This window comes from Denticeps clupeoides, chromosome 3, assembly GCF_900700375.1.
Source record: "Denticeps clupeoides chromosome 3, fDenClu1.1, whole genome shotgun sequence".
Taxonomy (NCBI): Eukaryota; Metazoa; Chordata; class Actinopteri; order Clupeiformes; family Denticipitidae; genus Denticeps; species Denticeps clupeoides.
Genome location: NC_041709.1, coordinates 24027017 through 24047315, shown reverse-complemented (window position 1 = coordinate 24047315; position 20299 = coordinate 24027017). Strand labels below are relative to the sequence as shown.

General features: G+C 44.2%; 2 protein-coding genes across 3 annotated transcripts; both read left to right on the top strand.

Annotated features, from left to right (window-relative positions):
- The first annotated feature begins 1564 nt into the window (after positions 1-1564).
- Positions 1565-5694, top strand: polg2 (polymerase (DNA directed), gamma 2, accessory subunit). 2 transcript variants are annotated; one of them, XM_028973435.1, is made up of 7 exons: positions 1565-1876; positions 1951-2195; positions 2771-2956; positions 3229-3369; positions 4780-4860; positions 5187-5287; positions 5392-5694. In XM_028973435.1, the coding sequence occupies exons 1-7, from the start codon at positions 1573-1575 to the stop codon at positions 5555-5557; spliced, it is 1224 nt and encodes a 407-aa protein (XP_028829268.1). In that variant the 5' UTR covers positions 1565-1572; the 3' UTR covers positions 5558-5694. The 2 variants fall into 2 exon arrangements, with proteins under 2 accessions (XP_028829268.1, XP_028829269.1); XM_028973436.1 differs by having other exon boundaries at positions 1681-1876; positions 1962-2195.
- A 1820-nt stretch (positions 5695-7514) lies between these two features.
- On the top strand, positions 7515-16708 carry srp68 (signal recognition particle 68). The gene is made up of 16 exons (XM_028973057.1): positions 7515-7647; positions 8112-8178; positions 8292-8405; positions 9318-9513; positions 10986-11068; positions 11206-11315; positions 11391-11473; positions 11830-11970; positions 14100-14198; positions 14282-14346; positions 14432-14585; positions 14669-14763; positions 15090-15219; positions 15311-15386; positions 15540-15592; positions 16260-16708. The coding sequence occupies exons 1-16, from the start codon at positions 7560-7562 to the stop codon at positions 16485-16487; spliced, it is 1782 nt and encodes a 593-aa protein (XP_028828890.1). The 5' UTR covers positions 7515-7559; the 3' UTR covers positions 16488-16708.
- The last annotated feature ends 3591 nt before the right edge of the window (positions 16709-20299 follow it).

Here is a 20299-nt window from a genome sequence, read left to right as displayed (position 1 = left end):
AAGATATAGGATGTCTTTGTTTTTCCTTTTTATCCTGAGGAGTAAATATTCTTAAATACTTTTCTTTATGGTGTGCTCACCACAATCATTCAACTGACAAGTGATCAACCTATGGAGATCTGGACTTGTCACAGTAAAGCGGGAAAAACACGCTGCAGGCTGATCTTGTCTTAAGAACAAGTCAAATTGAGGCTCAGTACTGTAGTCTGGTGCAATGTGGCGTTGGTGGGTTGAGCGAGACATGATGTCCCTGAAGTGTTTAACTGGATTCGGATCTGGGGACTGGGCAGTCCAGTCCACAGCATCAATGCCTTCTTGCAGGAACTGCTGACACTCATTCTAACAGACAGCCACATGAGGTCCAGCGTTGACTTGCATTAGAAGGAACCCAGTGTCTAAACTCTCAAGAGGGATCTGAGGATCTCATCTCGGTACCTAATGACACTAGCTTGCTGCAGCTCACATTGATGTGCCATCCTGGATGAGCTGCACAACCTGAGTCACTTGTGTGGGTTGTAGACTGCGTCTCATGATATCACCGGCGGTGTTCAAAAGTGACCCAAACATCAGCCAGAAAGCACTGAGTGGTCTGTGGTCACCACCTGCAGAACCACGCCTTTATTGGGGACGTTTTGCTAATTGCTTATTACTGGTTAATATATAATAAAAATATATGGGTGCGGAATTCCTCATTGATTCATTTTGTGGGGCTTTGGACTGGAAGCACCACAAATGAGTGGTTTTAGTGTAACTGTGATGTTCCTGTCTGCCCGACTGACTGCAGCCTTGGACACGCGTTCGGCGTCAAAAATATTATATAGAAAAAAAATCTAAATGCAACGCAAATAATCCGTATGAAACTGAGAGCGTGTCCGCGATGTGTCACATCAGCAACACGAGGCCTGAGGATGTTGTTCAGATAAATTGTAGATTGTCTAGAAATACAGAAATTCATCAGGAAACGCGATCTAATCACTCTCTCCCGCTCTGCTCAGAATTCGGGCTTCAATGGCTGTTATTATGTCAGGGTGAAGTTTTCAGTAAACCCGCTTTCTGAAACAGGGCCATGGTGTAGTTAGGACTCAAAGGTGTCGGTTCAGTGGATAATTCCGATTCGCGACTCGAGTTATGAATCACACAGCACTAGGTCCTGGTGTCTTCAGTCAAATAGTCATCAATGTTTTATAAACGCAAGAAGTCTATGAATTGTTCAAGATTCCACGATCACTTAGTACAGCATGGCTGCATAAATACTTACTCCTCATAACATCCAGCGGGTTTATTCTAAAATTCTTATGATTTTACGACCGCTCCTGGAAAATCTACGTCTGAAAGTAAATGTTTGGGCTTTTATTATGAAACGTGTCAATGAAGCGGAAGTCCAGCCTAATTTCGGTTAAAACATTAATTTAAAAAAATCGTACGAGAGTTTAATAAAAACATGATACGGGCTCAGTAAAATGTAGCAGTGCAGCAAGGCTCGGGCTTTATTCGGGTGTTTTTTTAAGGTTTTATTTTGACGTGGTAACACGAACCGGATGTTTTCAGTCGCGCCTGCGCAGTCGTGGCGGAATGGTCGCGTCGCGGTTTGGACGAGTCCTCCGACGCGGAGCGGCCCCGCTTCCCCGGACGCGGAGGAGCCTGAGCGGCGCCGCGCTCGCCCAGCTGGGCGCGCAGCGCTTCTACGTGCAGCCCGGCGAACGGAGGGCCTACGGGCCGCTGGGTGCGGAGCTGAAGAAGAACCTCCTGCAGCAGTGGTGGGCCTCGGCGCTCGGGTGCTCCCGGGAGCGGATACTCCCGATCGGCAGCCCCTTGAAGCTGGCGAATGGCGGCGTCCCGGAGCTTGGCGGAGAGCTGCGAGCAGACCTGCTTCAAGGTGACCGCGAGTGACCGCCGTGGCCGCTCGGGCGCTTCCGTTTGCGGTTAGTGACCGTGGCTCTGACCGCGCAGGTGCCTTGCAGCAGTACGTCCCCTCGCTGGACCTGGTCGGCCGGAGGCTGCCCTTCGGCCTGGCGGAAAGCGGCGTCTGCTTCCCCGCCTCCGAGGAGGCTCTCCGAGGTGTTGAGTTGCGATGTTCTCCCGTTACCAGCGCAGCCGAGGTCACGCTGGCGTCTCTGGCCTGGTTCTCTTCCCCGCGGACCTCTTCTCAGTGGCTGGACCACTGGACACGCCAGCGGATGAAGTGGTGGCGCAGGGTACGTTGTCACGTCACCAACACAGTAACGTTGTCCAAACGTTTGCCTTTCTCCAGGGGGTGAACGTTGGCCTTTAGCAGTACTTCTACCGCTCTGTTAATAAAGGTCACCATTTACATTCATGGCACCTGGCTGACACCAACGAAGTAAGCAGTTCTGGTTCATCATTTTATTCACTCGGTTGTAGTCAGACTATTATCACCTCGATCCCCTTACTCGACGCTTCGGTTGGCTGGTTGTGAACTGTGCTGCTCTCGCACCAGAAGCACACCAGTCAAACCAACACTCACCATAACAGTGGGCAACAAATACAAACTGGGGGTTTGGTGTACGGCCTCATTCAGCAAGTAACTCAAGTCACGGCCGTGGCATTACATTACATTTTACATGTGTGGCATTTGGCAGCACGACTTACAAAGTGCTAACAGGCTGCCATCAATGAAGTAATCAGTTCTGTTTCACCAGGACCCCAAAATGTGAATACAACCGATGTATGGCTAATGAAATAAGCGTCAGTAAAATGTCCCCATAATGTGTAGTGCATGTGTGGGTTTCTGTTCTCTTCCGTACGGCAGTTTGCATCGACCCCGTCTGACTTCACCTCCTCTGACGTGGACAGCAAGGATCTGAAGAGCGGCACGTCCCACGGAGTCAGGATCCTGTACAGGTTTCCATGGGGGAGCGAACCCCTGGAGACCCTGTGGAGCTTAGGAGACACAGAGCTGCTGAGGACTCACCAAGGTGCCCGGACAAAGCTGCAGGTTTGTGTGTGGAGCCTCGCTGGCTGGTCTTTGAAGATAATGTGTGTAAGATGGTCACAGGGGGCAGTATTTCACCAGAAACAGGCATGTGTCCACCCATCAAAAAGAAACAAGGGAGCCCACCTCTGTCCCGCTCAATTTAATCTCCACCCCTCAGCAAAAAGAAGGTGTAACTTGATGGACTTCTGCACTTTTTGTACGAGAGAAGGCTTCATTCTAACAGACAGAGTTTAGTGAACTGCTGTTAACCATAACTACCGTTGTGTCCACAGTGCAGAGACGGGAGGAGGTCTGTGGTGCCTTATGTCATCTCCATGAGTAGCAACATGGACCACGGGTTGCTGGCCTACCTCTCCAACTCACTACAGCAGGTGCAGAAGGTTGACGGCAAACAGAGGCTTCACCAGAGGAAGGTCTGCCATTTTTTAAAATCCCTAAAATTCTTCTAAACTGAAAACAACATATCATCTTTTTTTAAATTGACTAGTGGATTTGGATAATTTTTTAATAAGATGTTTTAAAAAAAAAAAAAAAAAAAAAAAAAAAAGGTAAACCACACTAAGGACCTGCAGAAGGCACTAGTGAGCATAAATATCACAGGGTTTCCCACGGGTCAGGGAATTTCTCTAAATGCATTTCCAGACAGGGAAAGTCAGGTAATTATCAGAGAATTTTCTTATTAGGATATAATGCATTAGATTTTTTTTTTTTTTCTCTCTCTCCCCTCTTTTCCTCAAAAGCTCTCTTGCTCTAAAAACGTGCAACATTCTAGAACGTCTGAGTTTCAAGATATTTGGCTTGAAAATGAAGATTTTAAGGACAGGCTCACCCAAAGTGCTAAAGTAAAAACTGCATGTAGAGGATGTCAGAGATGAAGTCAGGGTTTTGGTCTGTTCCATTCAACACGCGAAGAAGCTGCCAATCACCAGGTCAACAACTTTGACCTAAATGCACTAAAACTTAGTCTTAAATTTTGTATTTGTAAATGAGGGCCTTTCTTTAAGGCCTTCATCTGTAAATGAAGTTACTGCACTTTGTTCACAGGTCTTAAATTTCCTTCCCCTTTTTAATACAAATTACCGTAAGTCTAGTACCACCATAGAAAAAATTCCAAAGCTCCTCAAAGCAAAGAAGCTGCACTTTCCAGTGATATTAGTATGATAACGGTAGTCTGCTGAGGTGCACACCACGCAACCCCTACCCGGCGTGCCGTTTCGCTACTGGTCCTTGCTCCATCAGTGTACGCTGTGAAATCACGTTTTTCACTTGCGCACAAAGGACGTCAACTAGTCGGTGATGGGCAAATGACGGTTTAATCCTTTACAGGTATGCAATAAAGTTATTTTTATGATTTGATCAATTGATTTTCAATTATTTGATTCATATGGCAGGAACGGTGCGACGTTGGTCTTAAATTATTTAAAGTGGTCTTAAAAGTCTTAAATTTAAGATGAAAATTCCTGGTGGTACCCTGTTTTCTGCTTCGCACCCATACGTTATATTGGACCTCTTTTATAATGAAAGTCAGGGAATTTTATGTGTGGAATAACATTTTATTTAGTGAAGCTTCAGTAGCAACCAGGGTTTTCATGATGCGCTGTGAATCGCCTAAAAATCTATATAAATACGTGAGGACCAAAACCATAAATAATTACAAATAGTCATGATAAGCCGCATCTTGACGCAGTAGGAAGTGGGCAGAATGGGGCGTGGTCGATCACACTCACAGCGGAAACATGCATGGTACGGCGGGGGAAGCCGGACTGGTCCCGCATCGAGTGTTTGACCCGCACAGTAAACATTATTTTCATTTGTATATTCAGGTGCTGAAGCTGCATCCCGCTCTGGCTCCAGTTAAAGTTGCCTTGGACATGGGCAGAGGTGCCACCGTGGAACTGAGACAGGTAGATTCTTCAGTAGGATTTTATGCAGCTTTGAATTGATGAAGTTTTAAGATTTGAGGTTCTATTTTCATAAACACACAGGTTGTTTCTGAATCAATGGGATTGATCCTTGTTTCCATCCCCACTCATGAATCCTTCGCCATCTGACCTATCCCATAGTTCATTGTGAGGATTGTTCCAGAATGTTGCCACATAAACTCCACGATAAGCTAAATACAAAAGTGTAAAAGTGAGAAGGTCTCCAGGGCACAGTGTTCTTTTGCTTCATGTGATGTTTTTCATTAGATGGATCTGTGAACCCCTTTGTATTCCGAATTGTCCTGTAGGTGTGTGAGGGTCTTCTCCAGGAACTTCAAGAAGCCGGGATCACAGCATGGCCTGGTTACCTTGAAACTGCGCCTCAGTCCATGGAGCAGCTGCACACGAAGTAGACTTTTTATTCCATTTCGACTGGGTTTATTTTATTTCAGTTTAGTAATCATGAAGAGCATAGCCATCTTTCTTCTGCTAATTGACTTTCTTCACTTCCAGGTATGATGAGATGGGAGTGCTCTTCACCATGGTGATCAGCGAGAGCACTTTGGAAAGTGGCCTCCTGCACGTACGCAGCCGAGACACCACCATCCGGGAGACCAAGCACATCTCTGAGGTCAAGAAGTTCCTCCTCAAATACATCTCTGCCGCGGAGAACATCTGAGTTGAAAATGAAATGCAGCAGAGATGTGACTTGTTTGCGTTGCGAGCTGCTTATTGCACGGAGGTTGAAGTTTTTGTTGAGAAATATGTATAGCTTTTATGATATTGTACATAAATAATAAAAAGTATTTTCTTTTTCGTTGTGTGTTTTACTTTCCAGGGTCTCTGTGCAGCTTTTAAAAGTCTTAAATTGGAAATGTTAAGGAATCCTTAAATCCAGAGTTAAAGGTATTAAAATGACTGCATCTCCAGCACATGTATTTACTAGATTAGGGTTACAATGTCAAGATATGGGACCTGCCTAAAATCTGTCAGTTTCCAATCTTATGACTTCATCATCTTCATCATTACAGCTTGTACATTCCAAGACTAACAGTGAGAGCAATTTAAAGCATTTACTTTGTTCAAAGATGGGACAAAGAAGGTTCAGCAGAACCTCCTGGAATCAGCCTGTCTTTCTTTTTAGCCCCACAGTTCAAACCTGAAGATTCAGTTCTGAATGGCATTAGTTGTGGTCTGAAGGGTGGAAGAGGTTTGGCAATCTTGACTTGTGGGCAGTGGTGGCCTAGAGGTTAAGAAAGCGGCCCTGTAATCAGAAGGTTGCTGGTTTGAATCCCGATCCACTGAGCAAAGCATTGTCCCCACACACTGCTCCCCGGGTGCCTGTCACGGCTGTCCAGTGCTCATTCTGGGTGATGGGTCAAATTTCACTGTGCGCACCGTGTGCTGTGCTGCTGTGTATCAGTGACAATCACTTTTTTTTTTTTTTTTTTTTTTACTTTGCCCCAGGACTCGCCAGTGAATCCTGGATAATATCCGACCATAAATATGGTCTGGTTTTGGGGGTCTGCTGTGGAGATGGATTAGTTCCAGAATTCACGAAGCAATATCTCACCATTCACAAACTTATTTCACGACTGGGTTTCTCGACTCGGAAAAACAATTGTGTGATGTACAAACGCCAGTGCGGTTACATTTACTCACAGATAAACCTGCATTTACAAACCACCTTATATATTTGTGAACTCAACGTCATTTATTTGTGGCTCTTTGAAACTTCACTGACGGCCCTTGGAGCACAAATGCCAGGCAGCCAATCATATGTCTCCAGAGTTTACAGCCAATCACATCAACCGATGTTCGAGAGGGCGATTTAATGAAAACACACGTTTCATATAATGAATCGTCAATAAGTCGTCAACATAAAGCAAATCCTGCAGTGTTTTGTTGCGGTACTACCTGTGTTTCTGCTGAATTTAAATGAAAGTTTCCCCGCTTGCTCATGTCAAGTGGTGTCCGTCGGTCACATAACACAGACAGCCTGGTGTCCTGGTACGATCTGAAGATCCATCCCGTTTATATCCAGCACTTCCTATATACTACTATATGTAGTATAACTATGTTCAAATGTACCTGTTTAGGAAATAATTATTATTGATTTATTTATTACTTATTTTATTACGCAGCAGTATTTGGGTGTAAAGTGATGTAAATATGTAGTAATTATTTTATGTGACTTTGTATTGATAGGCAAGCAAGTGCCATTCATCATATCACAATATTCTCAGTAATCGCAATATGACTTTTCCCCCTAAACGTGAAATATCGCAGTCGCCCCCTACTGGCTTCCTGCAGTACAGACGACGGAAGAGTTCGGAAAGGTTTAAAAAAATATATCATGCAGGGCTTTAAATCTGATGAAAGTGGCCATAAAAAGTATTCAATTTGGCTTCCTTGATTATGAAGAAACCCTGAGTTTGGTACCCAAGGTTGGACTCTATTTTCAGATATTTAAAAAAATCTCTTCTATTTTGTAAAAACATGTGTTGGAGTAATGGTTGCATTATGCAATTTAAACGTATTTTTCAATCAAACCTCAAAACTATTTGTTACGTTCCCGAAAGCACGTTTTCGCCTCTGCCAGCAGTCGCTCCTCCCACGTGACCCCGAGGGGGCGGAGTGTTTCCGGGTCAGCGATTGAAAGACGTGTGCTTGGCTGAGGAATGGCCGCGGAGAAGCTTATCGAGGCTAAAATTGCCGAAATGGAGGAAAATAAAGAGAACGCGGCAGACGGCGGCCTGAGTCTGGAGAGTATCCTACCTGCAAACAACGCATCATTCTATTTATTCTTTGTATTAGAATTAGCTTGGTCAGTATCTAGCTCTGATGCTAGCGCTACGTGTCATACCTTTCATGTCTATGTATTTCATAAACTCAATTTCTATTATATAATAATGTTTGGCTCATTTTGTCGTGTTAAATAGTAGTTTTGCTCTGCATCTTTTTGAATCGATGCCTTTTTATTTATCTTGACACAATGATGAACGAAATTAGTTTGCAGTTCTATTTGCAGCAAACGTAACATGCATGAATTAAATCTAGAACATAAACATAGAGCGCATTTAGACTGATTAGTGGTTAAAACGCGTAAACAGACGTTGTTATACAAACACACACACACACACACCAGGTTAATGTAGATAATGATATTGTAGTGAACCAGCACAGACAGTTCTGTGATGATGTTCAGTCTTGGTCCTTAACGCTGGCCTCAGTTCTCCAGATTATTAAGGATTCCCAGCAGCAGCATGGTCTGAGGCACGGCGATTACCAGCGCTACAGGTGAAGACCCCGGTGGGCCTGTGTGGCTGTTCTCTTACACACACACACACACACACACACACTCCCGCACTCTCTGTCCCACACTATCTCTCTTACACTCTCTCTCTGTGTAGGGGATACTGCTCGCGTCGGCTGCGTCGCCTGAGGAAAACTCTGGGTTTCAAAATGGGCAACCGGCACAAATTCACGGGCAAGAAAGTGACGGTGGAGATCCTGTCTGACAGCAGGTAACGTGATTGGTCACCATGATGGTGTTTCACTGATGGACTGTCAGCCATGTTCAGCAGTGGTGGAGCCGTGGGGTGGCTGGGGGATTCTATTTTTTATTGTTGTACAATTTTTGGCACGTAATGCAGGTCGTACCAGAGCACACGCACCGGCAGAAAAAATTAGTACTCTATTGTGCTATTACTTATAAGCGATCTGAGTGGGCATGGCCAAACTATTTCAGTCAAGCAGCGGCACTTATTTAGTCTTTACCACTACAATCTGCATTCCAAATACTGTTTAGGGCATTTTAAAAAAAATGTCTCATGGTAATTCAGTGGGTCCCAGCAAAGCATGTCTCAAATATGTTATGCATTAAAGAGTTAAATAGCCCTGCATTTTTGGTGAGACATGTATGTGTACTCCAAAATGGTCACAGATCCATCCTGGCAACCCCACTGAGAGTTTCCACTGACGTTCAGCTACGTGGAGTGAGATTTTCAGCTTGCGTACTTATTTGATATAAGGTTGTGATGTTTTCTTGCTTCACAACAATATTATTCTGTTATTTAGGGTGCATTTGTTAAATGGGTGAAATCTTGAGTATAATACACAGTACATACAACACATGAACATACAGGCCCATCAGATGAACAACCAATGGATGATGCAGGTTTTTCCATCTTATTTTGGTGGTTTGTCCTTGTTTGTATTTTGAAGAATGCCAATGTTTGGGCCTGTAATGCATTACAAATATGGATGTGTATGGATTGACTCAGCCAAACACCTATATATATATATGTGTGTGTGTGTGTGTTATATAAATAGAATAAAAATACTGTATGCATATTTTATTGGCAAAACATATTATACCTCTAGTATCGCAACCTAAAACCATCCAAGACATACTGACTCAGAGCCTAACCTGTCAGGTACCTGCTGCTGGTGGTCATGGAGGCGGAGAGGGCGTGGAGCTACGCCATGCAGCTGAAGCAAGAGGCCAACACTGAACCTCGCAAGCGCTTCCACCTCATGTCTCGCCTGCGCAAGGCCGGCAAGCACGGCGAGCACCTGGAGCGCCTCTGCGAGAGTCACCGTGTCGACGCCAAGACCACGCTTGAGGCACAGGTACCTGTGTCCACACACAACCCACACTAGGGCTGAAACGATTATTCGATTACAAAAAATATGTGAGGAAAATTCTTTGCCTCGAGGCTTTGTTTAATTCGTCACCAAAGTTCATCTATTATCATATCACTGTAAAACGTACCTGGCTTGCCATAAAAGTACTTCAATACTACAGCGCCCTAACCAAAAATATCATAAACTGCACTTCTCCAAGCGAACTCGGCGCTTCTACATGGTATTCTATTTTTATGATTGCTAACTAACATTAGCGCTTCTTAGAACCTACATTATTTGTAATTATTTGTGTTATGAGTCGATAAGGCATGAGATCTCACACATGTAATTCATCCCTCCTCATCTCCACGCGTCACACACACACACACACTGATAGGTTACATCTCAAAACACTCCTTCCCCATGCATAAGGTAGTAAAAATGAATGCAACAGATGGACAAATATACATTCATTAGCATATAGATTTACTTTTGGGCCAGTTTATAGCAATTGTTCTACATCACAGCGGCACAGGCTTGCACATGCATTGCACACACATGCACTAAGACAAATTCTCTCTCTATTTTGCACATAACATTGCACAAAGACAAACATTCTACCTACCTACCTCATCTGGATACAACTGGAAACGTAACTATTGTTTAAGTTGGATTATTAGTTATACTTGAATTATTTATTTATTTATTTATTTTGTGTGTGTGTGTGTGTATATATAATTATTTTTCCTTTTTTAATGAAAATCTAAGGACAAATAGGCTTACCTATGTTTCATAGTTTTTTTTTTTCATGTACATCATGAATGTTTCACAGAAAGGTTGTGGACTTAGTTCTGGATACAGTAACCCAAAGGTTTTAAGCTTTGATCTAATAAAAGTATTGAGTTTGAATAAAACACTTTTTTTGTGTGCAATAACAGCCAATTGCTTGCTCATTTTAAGAGGATTTTCATGTTGCATAACACACTATTCATAGAGTTGTTTAAAACGCAAAAGTAGGATATATCCGATTAATCAATGAAAAAATCGACAGAATATTCTATTCCAAAAATATTCAATAGTTGTAGCCCTAACCCACACCTAAAGACGTTCAGTGAGGTTAATTTGGCAATTTGGGATCCAGTATCAATGCGTTGAAATTGATACTAATCAGGGACATATGAACTCTACTTCATCCACAGAGATATCGTGATCATGTTGTATACAGCTCTTGCTATATCTGGATATATAACCCTAACCCATCATTATCATGGAAAACATTTTGTCACAGTGTTTGATTCTCTGATTCTCACCACCATGCAGAGCAGGGTGTCCAGTCTTAGCCCCGATGGGAAGGTCATCCTGAAGAACCTGTGGACACACCAGAAAATACTAATAGGACAAAGAAGTTGGATGCCTTGCTTTGAGAGGCTTAAATAATTTTAATGTGAACTTAAATAATAAAGGTACTGTTTCCCCAGGCGTACAATGCCTACCTGACCGGAATGGTGCAATTTGAGCTACAGGAATGGAAAGCTGCCATGGAGGCCTTCAACAAATGCAAGTAAGTCCACAACATATTTTATACCCCCAGCCGTGGTGCCTTTTCGTATAACATTTAGACATGTTTTGTTTCAAAGGCTGAGAACATGGAAACCTAAAACAGTATTAGGCTTTTAATGAACTTTGTTCTTTGACTAGAACCATCTATGAGAAACTGGCCAATGCCTTCACAGAGGAGCAGGCCGTGCTCTACTACCAGAGGGTGGAGGAGATTTCTCCCAACATCCGCTACTGCGCCTACAACATTGGTACGATTTCTACTCCACCATGGCTATACATGCAGAATGCTTGAGATGAATTCATAACCCCCCATCTTCCTTTAGGCGACCAGGATGCCATTAATGACCTGATGCAGATGAGGTTGAGCGCAGGAGGGGGTGGAGGCATGATTGCTGAGAAGCTGGAGGTGAGCGGGTCACATGAGGCGTGGTAGTGAAGTCATCTCACCAGAAAGTAGTAGGTGTGGGGCAGAGAGTGTCAAATATTTTCATGTGCACAGAATATAAGGTACAATGGAATTCAAAGGTGATGCTTAACCACAGCAAACATAATATGACTTCAAACATCCTGTAGCAGTGGAGAGCACAGCAATTTGTCTGAATAATATTTAATTACATCACAATTCAATTTACAATTTCGTCATCTGATGTAGGCATCTTGTGCTCAAAAGTGCTGTTGCAGTTTTTAGAACACATGTTTTGCAAATGTAGTCTAAAGTATTTATGAAATGTCATACGTCTATGTGATCATTTTGCTTGTTAGGCTTTGATTACGCAAACGAGGGCCAAGCAGGCCGCCACCATGAGCGAAATCGAGTGGCGGGGACGGACTGTGCCGGTCAAGATTGACAGGGCTCGCATCTTCCTGCTTGGCCTGGCGGATAACGAGGCTGCCATTGCCCAGGTACGTACCGAGGTAGCAGATTTACACAGGGAATGGGGGGGGCTGACCCTCTGAAAGGGCTGGTGATGAGTGTGCATGACTGCAGGTAGGATTAAAGTGATTGATCTGTGTTGCCAGGTCATGCAGTTTTTATTTATCAACCAATTAATTAATTAATTAATTAATTAATTAATTAATTAATTAATTAAACCATCGTTTCAGTTATTCTCACATTTTGTATAGGTTTTTTTGTTGGTATTTTGAGTTTTGAGCCTGTCCAAAATGTTTCCTATTTGCCTCCTGTTGGCTAATCATCCTCCATGCAATTTATAATCTATGGTTTAAAAAAGGTCATTGAATTAGTCACATGTACGAATACATTTTTGCTTAGGAGACCACAAGAGGGCGATTTGACACTTGTTCCTGAAATGTTTGGAAGTTGGATGTGTGTTAGGATGCGCTCAGCAGGTGGCCCTCTTTCTCCTGGAGATGAACCTGTCCTGTCACTGTGAGCCACTGTGAGTGGGTGGCTTGTCCCAGCCTGGTATCTCCCACACCCAGCCACACCTGTACCCTGTGGTCTCCTCCTAACTGTGGCATGCAGTTTCAGGCGACATTCTACACATTACATCACAATTGTCCGAGCCAGCGCCCATCTGTGCTTAGATTAAAGACCAGGAGTTCAGATGGAACCATGGTTCTGAACGTTTTGTGGTGACCCGATTGTCATCTGGCTTCTATTCTAAAGTCTAAAGTGAAGTGATTGTCACATGTGATACACAGCAGCACAGCACACGGTGCACACAGTGAAATTTGTCCTCTGCATTTAACCAATCACCCTGAGTGAGCAGTGGGCAGCCATGACCGGCGCCCGGGGAGCAGTGTGTGGGGACAGTGCTTTGCTCAGTGGCACCTCAGTGGCACCTTGGCGGATCGGGATTCGAACCGGCAACCTTCTGATTACGGGGCCGCTTCCTTAACCGCTAGGCCACCACTGCCCCATATTGCTTGTATTAATTGTTTGATGGCCAAAAGGACAAGTCTCTGCCTCAGTGTCCACCCATGTAGTCCAGTGGTGTGACACATCAGAATTTGGTGACACGTTAACGCTCATGACTGGGTGACCCTGGTAAAGAAGTGCTTCTTTCTCATTCGTTCACCTGTAAACCGACTGGTTCCTCCGGTCCAGTTGGCATGGAGTAAAGCCGGGCCTGAACTCAGGCGCTCCGGTGTCTGCACACATACGTCCAAACTGTGATTGCTGGACTAATAATGTTAAATTTATTTATTTATTTTTGTATGTTTTTATTTTAACGTTATTTAACTATACATCAGAGAGAGCAGCTACTGAGGGATGTAATGAGCAGGCATTGTTTGTTATAATTCTCGTCATGCACTCCACTAATAATGGCACCTTGTCATACAGCTCTCAAAAATTGTCACAAAATACTAATGATAGTGTCTTCGGCCTGTGACCATGGTCCCAGAGATTCCTTTGCCACTCTGTGACTTGTGTATCCATTCAGAGTGGCGGTTAATCTTGACCGGAACTGCCTGTCCATCATACCAGCCAGTCAGAATGCAGAATAGTTCCCCCCACCCCCAGATAGTTGAAGCCGAGAAGCTTGGCAGGTCTTTTGTCTGAACTCTGGCAGTCCTGTAATAACAGCAGCATCTCCGGCCCGCCAGGAATGTACCTGTAACTCTTCCTCAGCTACAACCAGACATTCCTGAAGCCGATCTTCCACCGACGGTGTCCGAGTCTAAAACGTACATTCGACTGGCTCCTTCAAGCTCCTCAGATTTACGGAATGTGCCAGATGATCGCGTGTTGTTACTGTGGCTTATCACCTGGAACTGTACAGAACTGATGTCGTGTAAAGATTCAACTTTTCCACTGCAGGTCCAGAAAGAGGAACAGGGAACCAATCTAGACAACACCCCACCTCTCCTGTGACTTCTGTGTTTCTCCCACATACAAATATACAATATCACAGTTTTTCTTTAATTTCCATGAAATGTTTCACTTAGTTTTGATTTGCATTGTACAAACTCTTTTGCTCCTTGTGACGTCATCTAATCGATAACAGAAGCCACGAGCTTGTATCTTATCGAGACTGAAAACCTGACATGTCACGTCGCTTCCTCAGGCAGCCAATGACGATACGAAGGAGCGTCTGTACGAGACCTTGCTGGCCGAATGCCGAGACACCATCCAGGCTGTGCGAGAGGAACTGAGGACTGATGTGGTGAGGCCTGTTTCCATTCAGACATTAGGATTCACTTTCTTGCATAATGCTCGTAAATCATGCGTGTGTGTATGTGTGTGTAGAAATCCAGAGAGAGGAATTCAGATGCAGAAGGTGGCAAAGTGTCTAATCTGCAGTATCTTCATAGGTACCTTCATATTCAGATGTAGAACATTTCATATCTCAAATTCACTTCCTGTGTAGTTTTATTAATTGTGTTTGCGCGCTTGCAGCTACCTGACCTACATCAAGTTGTGTACGGTGGTGCGGCGGAATGAAAGCATGGCCCAAGTTCTGCAGGCCAAGCTGAAGGAGCCTCAGACCGACGAGAGCAAGCGAGGCCCACGACCCCAGGACCTGATCCGCCTGTATGACATTATCCTGCAGGTACCGGCTCGGCCCACGCCGCCTCACGTCTCCTCTTCTCGCGTTCCTCATGTCACGTTGCTGTTCCCACGTTTTCCCTGCAGAGTCTGGCAGAGTTGTCTACTCTTCAGGGCATGGAGGAGGATCGCACCTTCCAGAAGGAGATGGCCCTCAAGATCCTGGTTTACAAGGCTTACAGGTCTGTGTTCCTCTAATTGGCAGGCTTTTTTTTTTTTTTCTTTTCTTTTCATACATTGAAAAACTACCTTTGCCATCACCTCTGTGAACTAGGAAGTGCTCGGAATTGGACTTATCCGATCAATCACTGTCAAAGTACATGAAAAGCCATGTACAACACACAAAATATGAACATTGCGGTGAGGGAAGCCAAACTGGCCCCTTATCAAGTGCTTTAACCCACATGGTAAACTTAAGACATTCAAGGTAGACAGAGTTCCATGTGAACTGTATAATCCATGACGTTCAACTGGTGTAAAATTCCTCGCCTTTCCCGTTGCCTTTCAGGTGTTTCTTCATAGCCCAGTCTTATGTACTGGTGAAGAAGTGGAGCGAGGCCCTGGTTCTCTATGAGCGGGTTCTGAAGTATGCTCGCGAGGTGCAGTCCAAGGCCAAGAACCTCAACAACAGCCTCAAGGTGCCTTACAAAATATTCCACCATCTTAAGTCCCGACATACAAATGTGCAATATGTAATGTGCATGTTGTGTGCTGAACTTTTTCCTGTAGGACCTTCCTGATGTCCAGGAGCTTATAGCAGAGGTCAATGCAGAGAAGTACTCGTTGCAGGCTGCGGCCATCTTGGGTCAGTTCTCTCATGGTGACCTGCTTTCTGTCTCTGGTGGGCCCGGGAGTCTGTGTTTGACATTCAGGCTTCACCTGTGACTGTTCTTGTGCATTTCTAGTGAATGTCAGGGTTCACACAGTGTCTCACCATGTGGGCTTGTTTGTATTTTAGACACAGAGGATGTAGCGGAAACACCCTCCCAGCTCCAGGTGAAGGACAACACGGTAAGTGTGGAAAAACCATATCTGGCAACCTCCTCCATTTTGTATCCATAAAATTCTTGGCTATAACGCCGCTGATTGAGAGCCATGATTCCAATACACACCTACTACCCCGAGTCCAGAGCAGGAGATAAAATCATTTGCATTTCTCACCGGTGTGTTTTGTGGAATCTGGTTTGGCTGCCAGTAATTACTGTCTGCCTTTGTTGTTGTAATGACTCCGTCCTAATGTAACTTAAACCATTTGTATCGACTGTACTGTAACAAAAGATGGAACCTCTAATACTGACTTCTTCATACTTCATACAATGTGTTTTGAAATGGGTTTAATTATAAATTATCATATTTGGCACAATTTGGACAATTACTTTTTTTGTCTTGTCCCCTAATACTGTATCTGAAGCCTCTATCTAAAATTCAGAAATGTCACAAAGTGAAATTTTCATAATAAGGGATTTTAAGACCGAACCCCATCATGTACTCTGTTATTCAGACACATGGCTATACATGTAGAACTGTAGCAGACCACACCCATGCACAATCGGTGAGGTGAAATCTAGGCATGTTCTGAAGATTTACACTTAACATTTACACACTATTATCTCTCATGGTTTTGAGAAGGTGGGGGTTCTCATTGACTACATGCTCTCTCCTTTATGTCGTCCTTCAGCCTCTCTCGGAACGTCTGGAGAACTTCCACTTGGACCCCGCCCTCGTCAGCAAGCAGCCCAATCTGGTGCAGTTTCCCCCCGAATTCCAGCCGGTCCCCTGCAAGCCGCTCTTCTTTGACCTGGCGCTCAACCACGTTACCTTCCCACCTCTGGAGGACCACGTTGAGCAGAAGGGCAAGGGCGGCTTGACAGGCTACATCAAGGGCATCTTCGGCTTCGGCAGCTAAATCCGCCCCGCATCCCCGTTACGGCTTCGACTGTTGTGCCCGGTGGGAGCTGCATGACTGTCATAGCACCATCTTCCGTAGATTCTCCAGTATTCCCGCTCCCTTCACGGAGGGAATCCTAGGGACTAGGGAGCCCTAGTCGGATACCGTTTCATTTGCCGTCTGTTGGCATTTTTCAACATCAGGTCCCCTTGGGGCAAAGTCCCATTTTGTTTTATGAGAAATCCTTTTTTTTTTTTTTTTTTTTTTTTTTTCCCCTCAATTGGAACATTGGAACATGTTGCTGTTTCGCATTTCCCATGATGCTTAATTCACAAACTTTGACCTGAAGTTTGTTTGAAAATTGTATTCGTTATCATAGTGATAGCAACATGCTAATTTCTGTAGTGAAGAGATTAGAAAGTAGTTTTTTTTTTTTTTTTTTTAAATATGTATATTTTCAAAGGCCTAACAAATGACTGCATATCTTAGGCTTGCTGTTGATTTAGCATCTTGAATGAATTCTTGTTTTAATACATATTTCAGCGCCTTTCTGTGTCCTGTGTCAATCTCAGTCAATAGAAGTAATGTGTGCCCGTTTTGCTGAGCATTTTGCCTATAATCATCCCTGATCACAGGGTCTGTCCCACTTTTATAATTTTTTAAATGTGGCTCTACCATTTCTCCATGAGTGTGTCCCCCCCCCCCCCCCCCTTGGAATTGTTTAATCTTTCCTCATTTAATTAAAATTGAAAGTTCAGACATAAAGATCCAATTAACTGAATTATCCCTGGCATTCTGGATTTGTGTTTGTAGGCTGCTAATTAAATTAAAATTATTATTTGTCCCAGAATATGATGCCTTGTCTTGTGTGTTTATTTTTTTTTTTTTTATCTTATGTGTTCAGCCGTAACCATTAACCTGGGGTTGTTCCACAAAGCTGGATTTATCAGATAGCTGGAATTTAAGATACCAGCCAGCATTCACCATTAAGAGGGCTCCTTATCTAAATTCCTACTAGACAGTCGTGATTAATGCCTTAAGGGAACCCAGGAACCTGATCAGGATTTGTAGAACACTTAAAAGTCTGTTCTTTAAAAGGATGTCACAAAAAGGTTATGACTGACCAGATGGTGATGCTACATGACTGGGGCAGAACACAGCAGGTCTTGTTGGGGTTCCTGCTATGTAGTATAACTGGTAATCTGGTGAGTATCATGGGTGCCTGAGACTTGTGAAGATTATTCCACGTGGTCTGATCCTGCAGAATAGGCAAATGAACATCAGATATGTACCCCGTGTCCACACGAGGTCTACTATTTATAGTGTGAGACCGTGTTATGCTCAGCAGTGAAGTGACCTGTGGTTAATGTCTGACCTCCATCAGGCCTGCATGAACAACATTCTTTGATGCCATAGGTCAGATTGTGCTGCTCGTTGGTAATCCAAGCAATTTAAAAAATAAAAAATGTGAAGTGATTGTCACATGTGATACACAGCAGCACAGCACACGGTGCACACAGTGAAATTTGTCCTCTGCATTTAACCCATCACCCTGAGTGAGCAGTGGGCAGCCATGACCAGCGCCCGGGGAGCAGTGTGTGGGGACGGTGCTTTTGCTCAGTGGCACCTCAGTGGTATCTTGGCGGATCGGGATTCGAACCGGCAACCTTCTGATTACGGGGCCGCTTCCTTAACCGCTAGGCCACCACTGCCCCAACTGACATCTCAGTTGATTTATGTCACAGTGCCTTATTGGGTTCCTGTCAGGGATTCGGTGCATTCCACAGATCAGCAGAAACAAGGTGAAGTTGTTTTTTCTTTTAAACCATTCTGGTATGTGAGTGTGTCTAGGGAGTGGTGCAGAATTAGATTTTGTGTCATTCCAGGTTCTATATTCTAAATGTCTGAGAAAATGTCTCGATGTCCTTTCGATTAACCAACTGATCCATTCTGTTGTGGTTTTGACTACTCGGAGTACGATCTTCATAATAATCATTTCAACTCATCACGCAAGTGCTTAACTGGGAAATTAATAAAGACTTTTTGAAGAAAGGATGAATCTGAAAGTCCAGTAATAAGCTGGTTAGCCTGTTAACCAGTTGCTGTGAAGGACGTGACGAAGCAGGAATGGAGGTTCAGCATCGTCAAACTATTGAATATGACTTAACCACACATGTGCTCAGAAGGCAGCATTATCCACCCTGAAAAAAAATGTATTTGGTGCCCAGTTTGATTAAAGTAAGCCTCATCTAGGAATGCGGGTGCGGTACAATGCATTCATGGTTAGTTCATCCACTCTAAGCTGCCTTATACTATAAACACTCAGTCTTATGTAAAGCTTATTTCGTTTCTGAGTTTCATTCCATTTGCCACATTAAATGTTGACTAAGTGCATCTTTAATTGTTGGGCATAGAGCCTAGTGACCCTTGTTTCTTCTGGGGACCTAGAGTCTCAGGAATCAGTGTGTCAGGGTGACTTCAGTCGATAATGACACGGAAACTCGTGAGTACGCCCTCCCCCACTCTAACTGATCCTCAGTGCACTGGCTGCTTATGGCTGATGTTGATAACTTAGGAAATCAAAAGCTTATTAAACCTGTCTGTCCTGTCCTTCAGCCAGGCCCTGTTGTGTCACATTTGCATTTTCTCATTGGTTCCTGACTGAGACTGACTTTGTTTGAGCACCACCTCAGCAGGACAACGTCCATTAGAACTGTCCTGCTGCTCAGTTGTGTTCAACCTGGGATGCAGTGAATGGAATTTCTGAATGGATGAAAGAATCCCTCTGTAGAAGGGTTTGGGATGGGGCGGTGCGTGTCGGACACGCCCTCTGACAGAGCATAACAGAAATGTGGTACCCAGCTCAGATGAAGGCAGCGCGGCAGCATTCCACTCAGTTCCTGAGTTTTCAGCTACGCCCTTGAGCTTAACTACTAGGTTCTCACGTCTAGCTGGAGTCATTTCCCCTGGTTCTACATATGTTCTCAAGTCCTGTAAATGTGACATCCCAAGGTCCTCTTTTGCCAATTTTTGTGAGCCCTGACCCACTGAGACATGGATAACACTATACCTCTGAAGGTATCTGCTGTGGTATCTGGAGAATTTGGAGAAACTCCTCAAACTTCTGGGGACACCCTTCTGAGCAGAAACACTTTGTTTGCAATGTTTCTGTAGTGTAGTGGTTTGCCTCACACGTGAAAGGTCCCTAGTTCGAAACCAGGCGGAAACCCATTGGGACCAATAATTGGGACCTGCCAAGGTGCCACTGAGGTGCCACCCACTGAGGGTGACGGTTAAAAGCAGAGGACACATTTAATTGTGTGTGTGCCGTGCTGCAGTGTTTCACAACGACAGTCAATTCACTTTCACTTCAACCGGTCAGTGGTTATAATGTTATGGCTGACCACTGAGTTGACCTGTGGTTCTACGTTCTATAGTTCTACAAATGTGCTCTGCCTAGGTCTAACGTACCATGACTTCTCACTGGTTATGAAGACTAATGTTTTATGATGTCATTTATTGCCTGTTTGTTCTTTCCATTCTCTTTTGTATTTGTACAACACTTTGGAATTACCACTGTGTCACAGATGTAAACGTGCCTGGCAGTCCAAGATTTACTAAACTGCTTGAGTTGTGCTTTAGTAAGCGTCACCATAGCTTGGGGTCGCAAAGAAGAACGAATTCTCCCTGACGGCACCTCCAGGTTTCACCCACTGCCGTATCTCCAGTCTTTCCAGATGACACATCTCTTCTTCACATTTTTGTCACATTCCTGCACCGTCCCCAGCCAGACAACTGGCCAGAGTCACAGTGGCCACGGGAGCAAAATG

Bases quoted from the DNA above. Each gene is read 5' to 3' on its own strand.
- srp68 (XM_028973057.1), top strand. From the start codon at position 7,560: ATGGCCGCGGAGAAGCTTATCGAGGCTAAAATTGCCGAAATGGAGGAA. The intron at 8,179-8,291 runs GTGAAGACCCCG...CTCTCTGTGTAG, and splicing joins GGCGATTACCAGCGCTACAG to GGGATACTGCTCGCGTCGGC. The intron at 11,474-11,829 runs GTGAGCGGGTCA...TTTGCTTGTTAG, and splicing joins TGATTGCTGAGAAGCTGGAG to GCTTTGATTACGCAAACGAG.
- polg2 (XM_028973435.1), top strand. From the start codon at position 1,573: ATGGTCGCGTCGCGGTTTGGACGAGTCCTCCGACGCGGAGCGGCCCCG. The intron at 1,877-1,950 runs GTGACCGCGAGT...CTGACCGCGCAG, and splicing joins GCGAGCAGACCTGCTTCAAG to GTGCCTTGCAGCAGTACGTC. The intron at 4,861-5,186 runs GTAGATTCTTCA...ATTGTCCTGTAG, and splicing joins CCACCGTGGAACTGAGACAG to GTGTGTGAGGGTCTTCTCCA.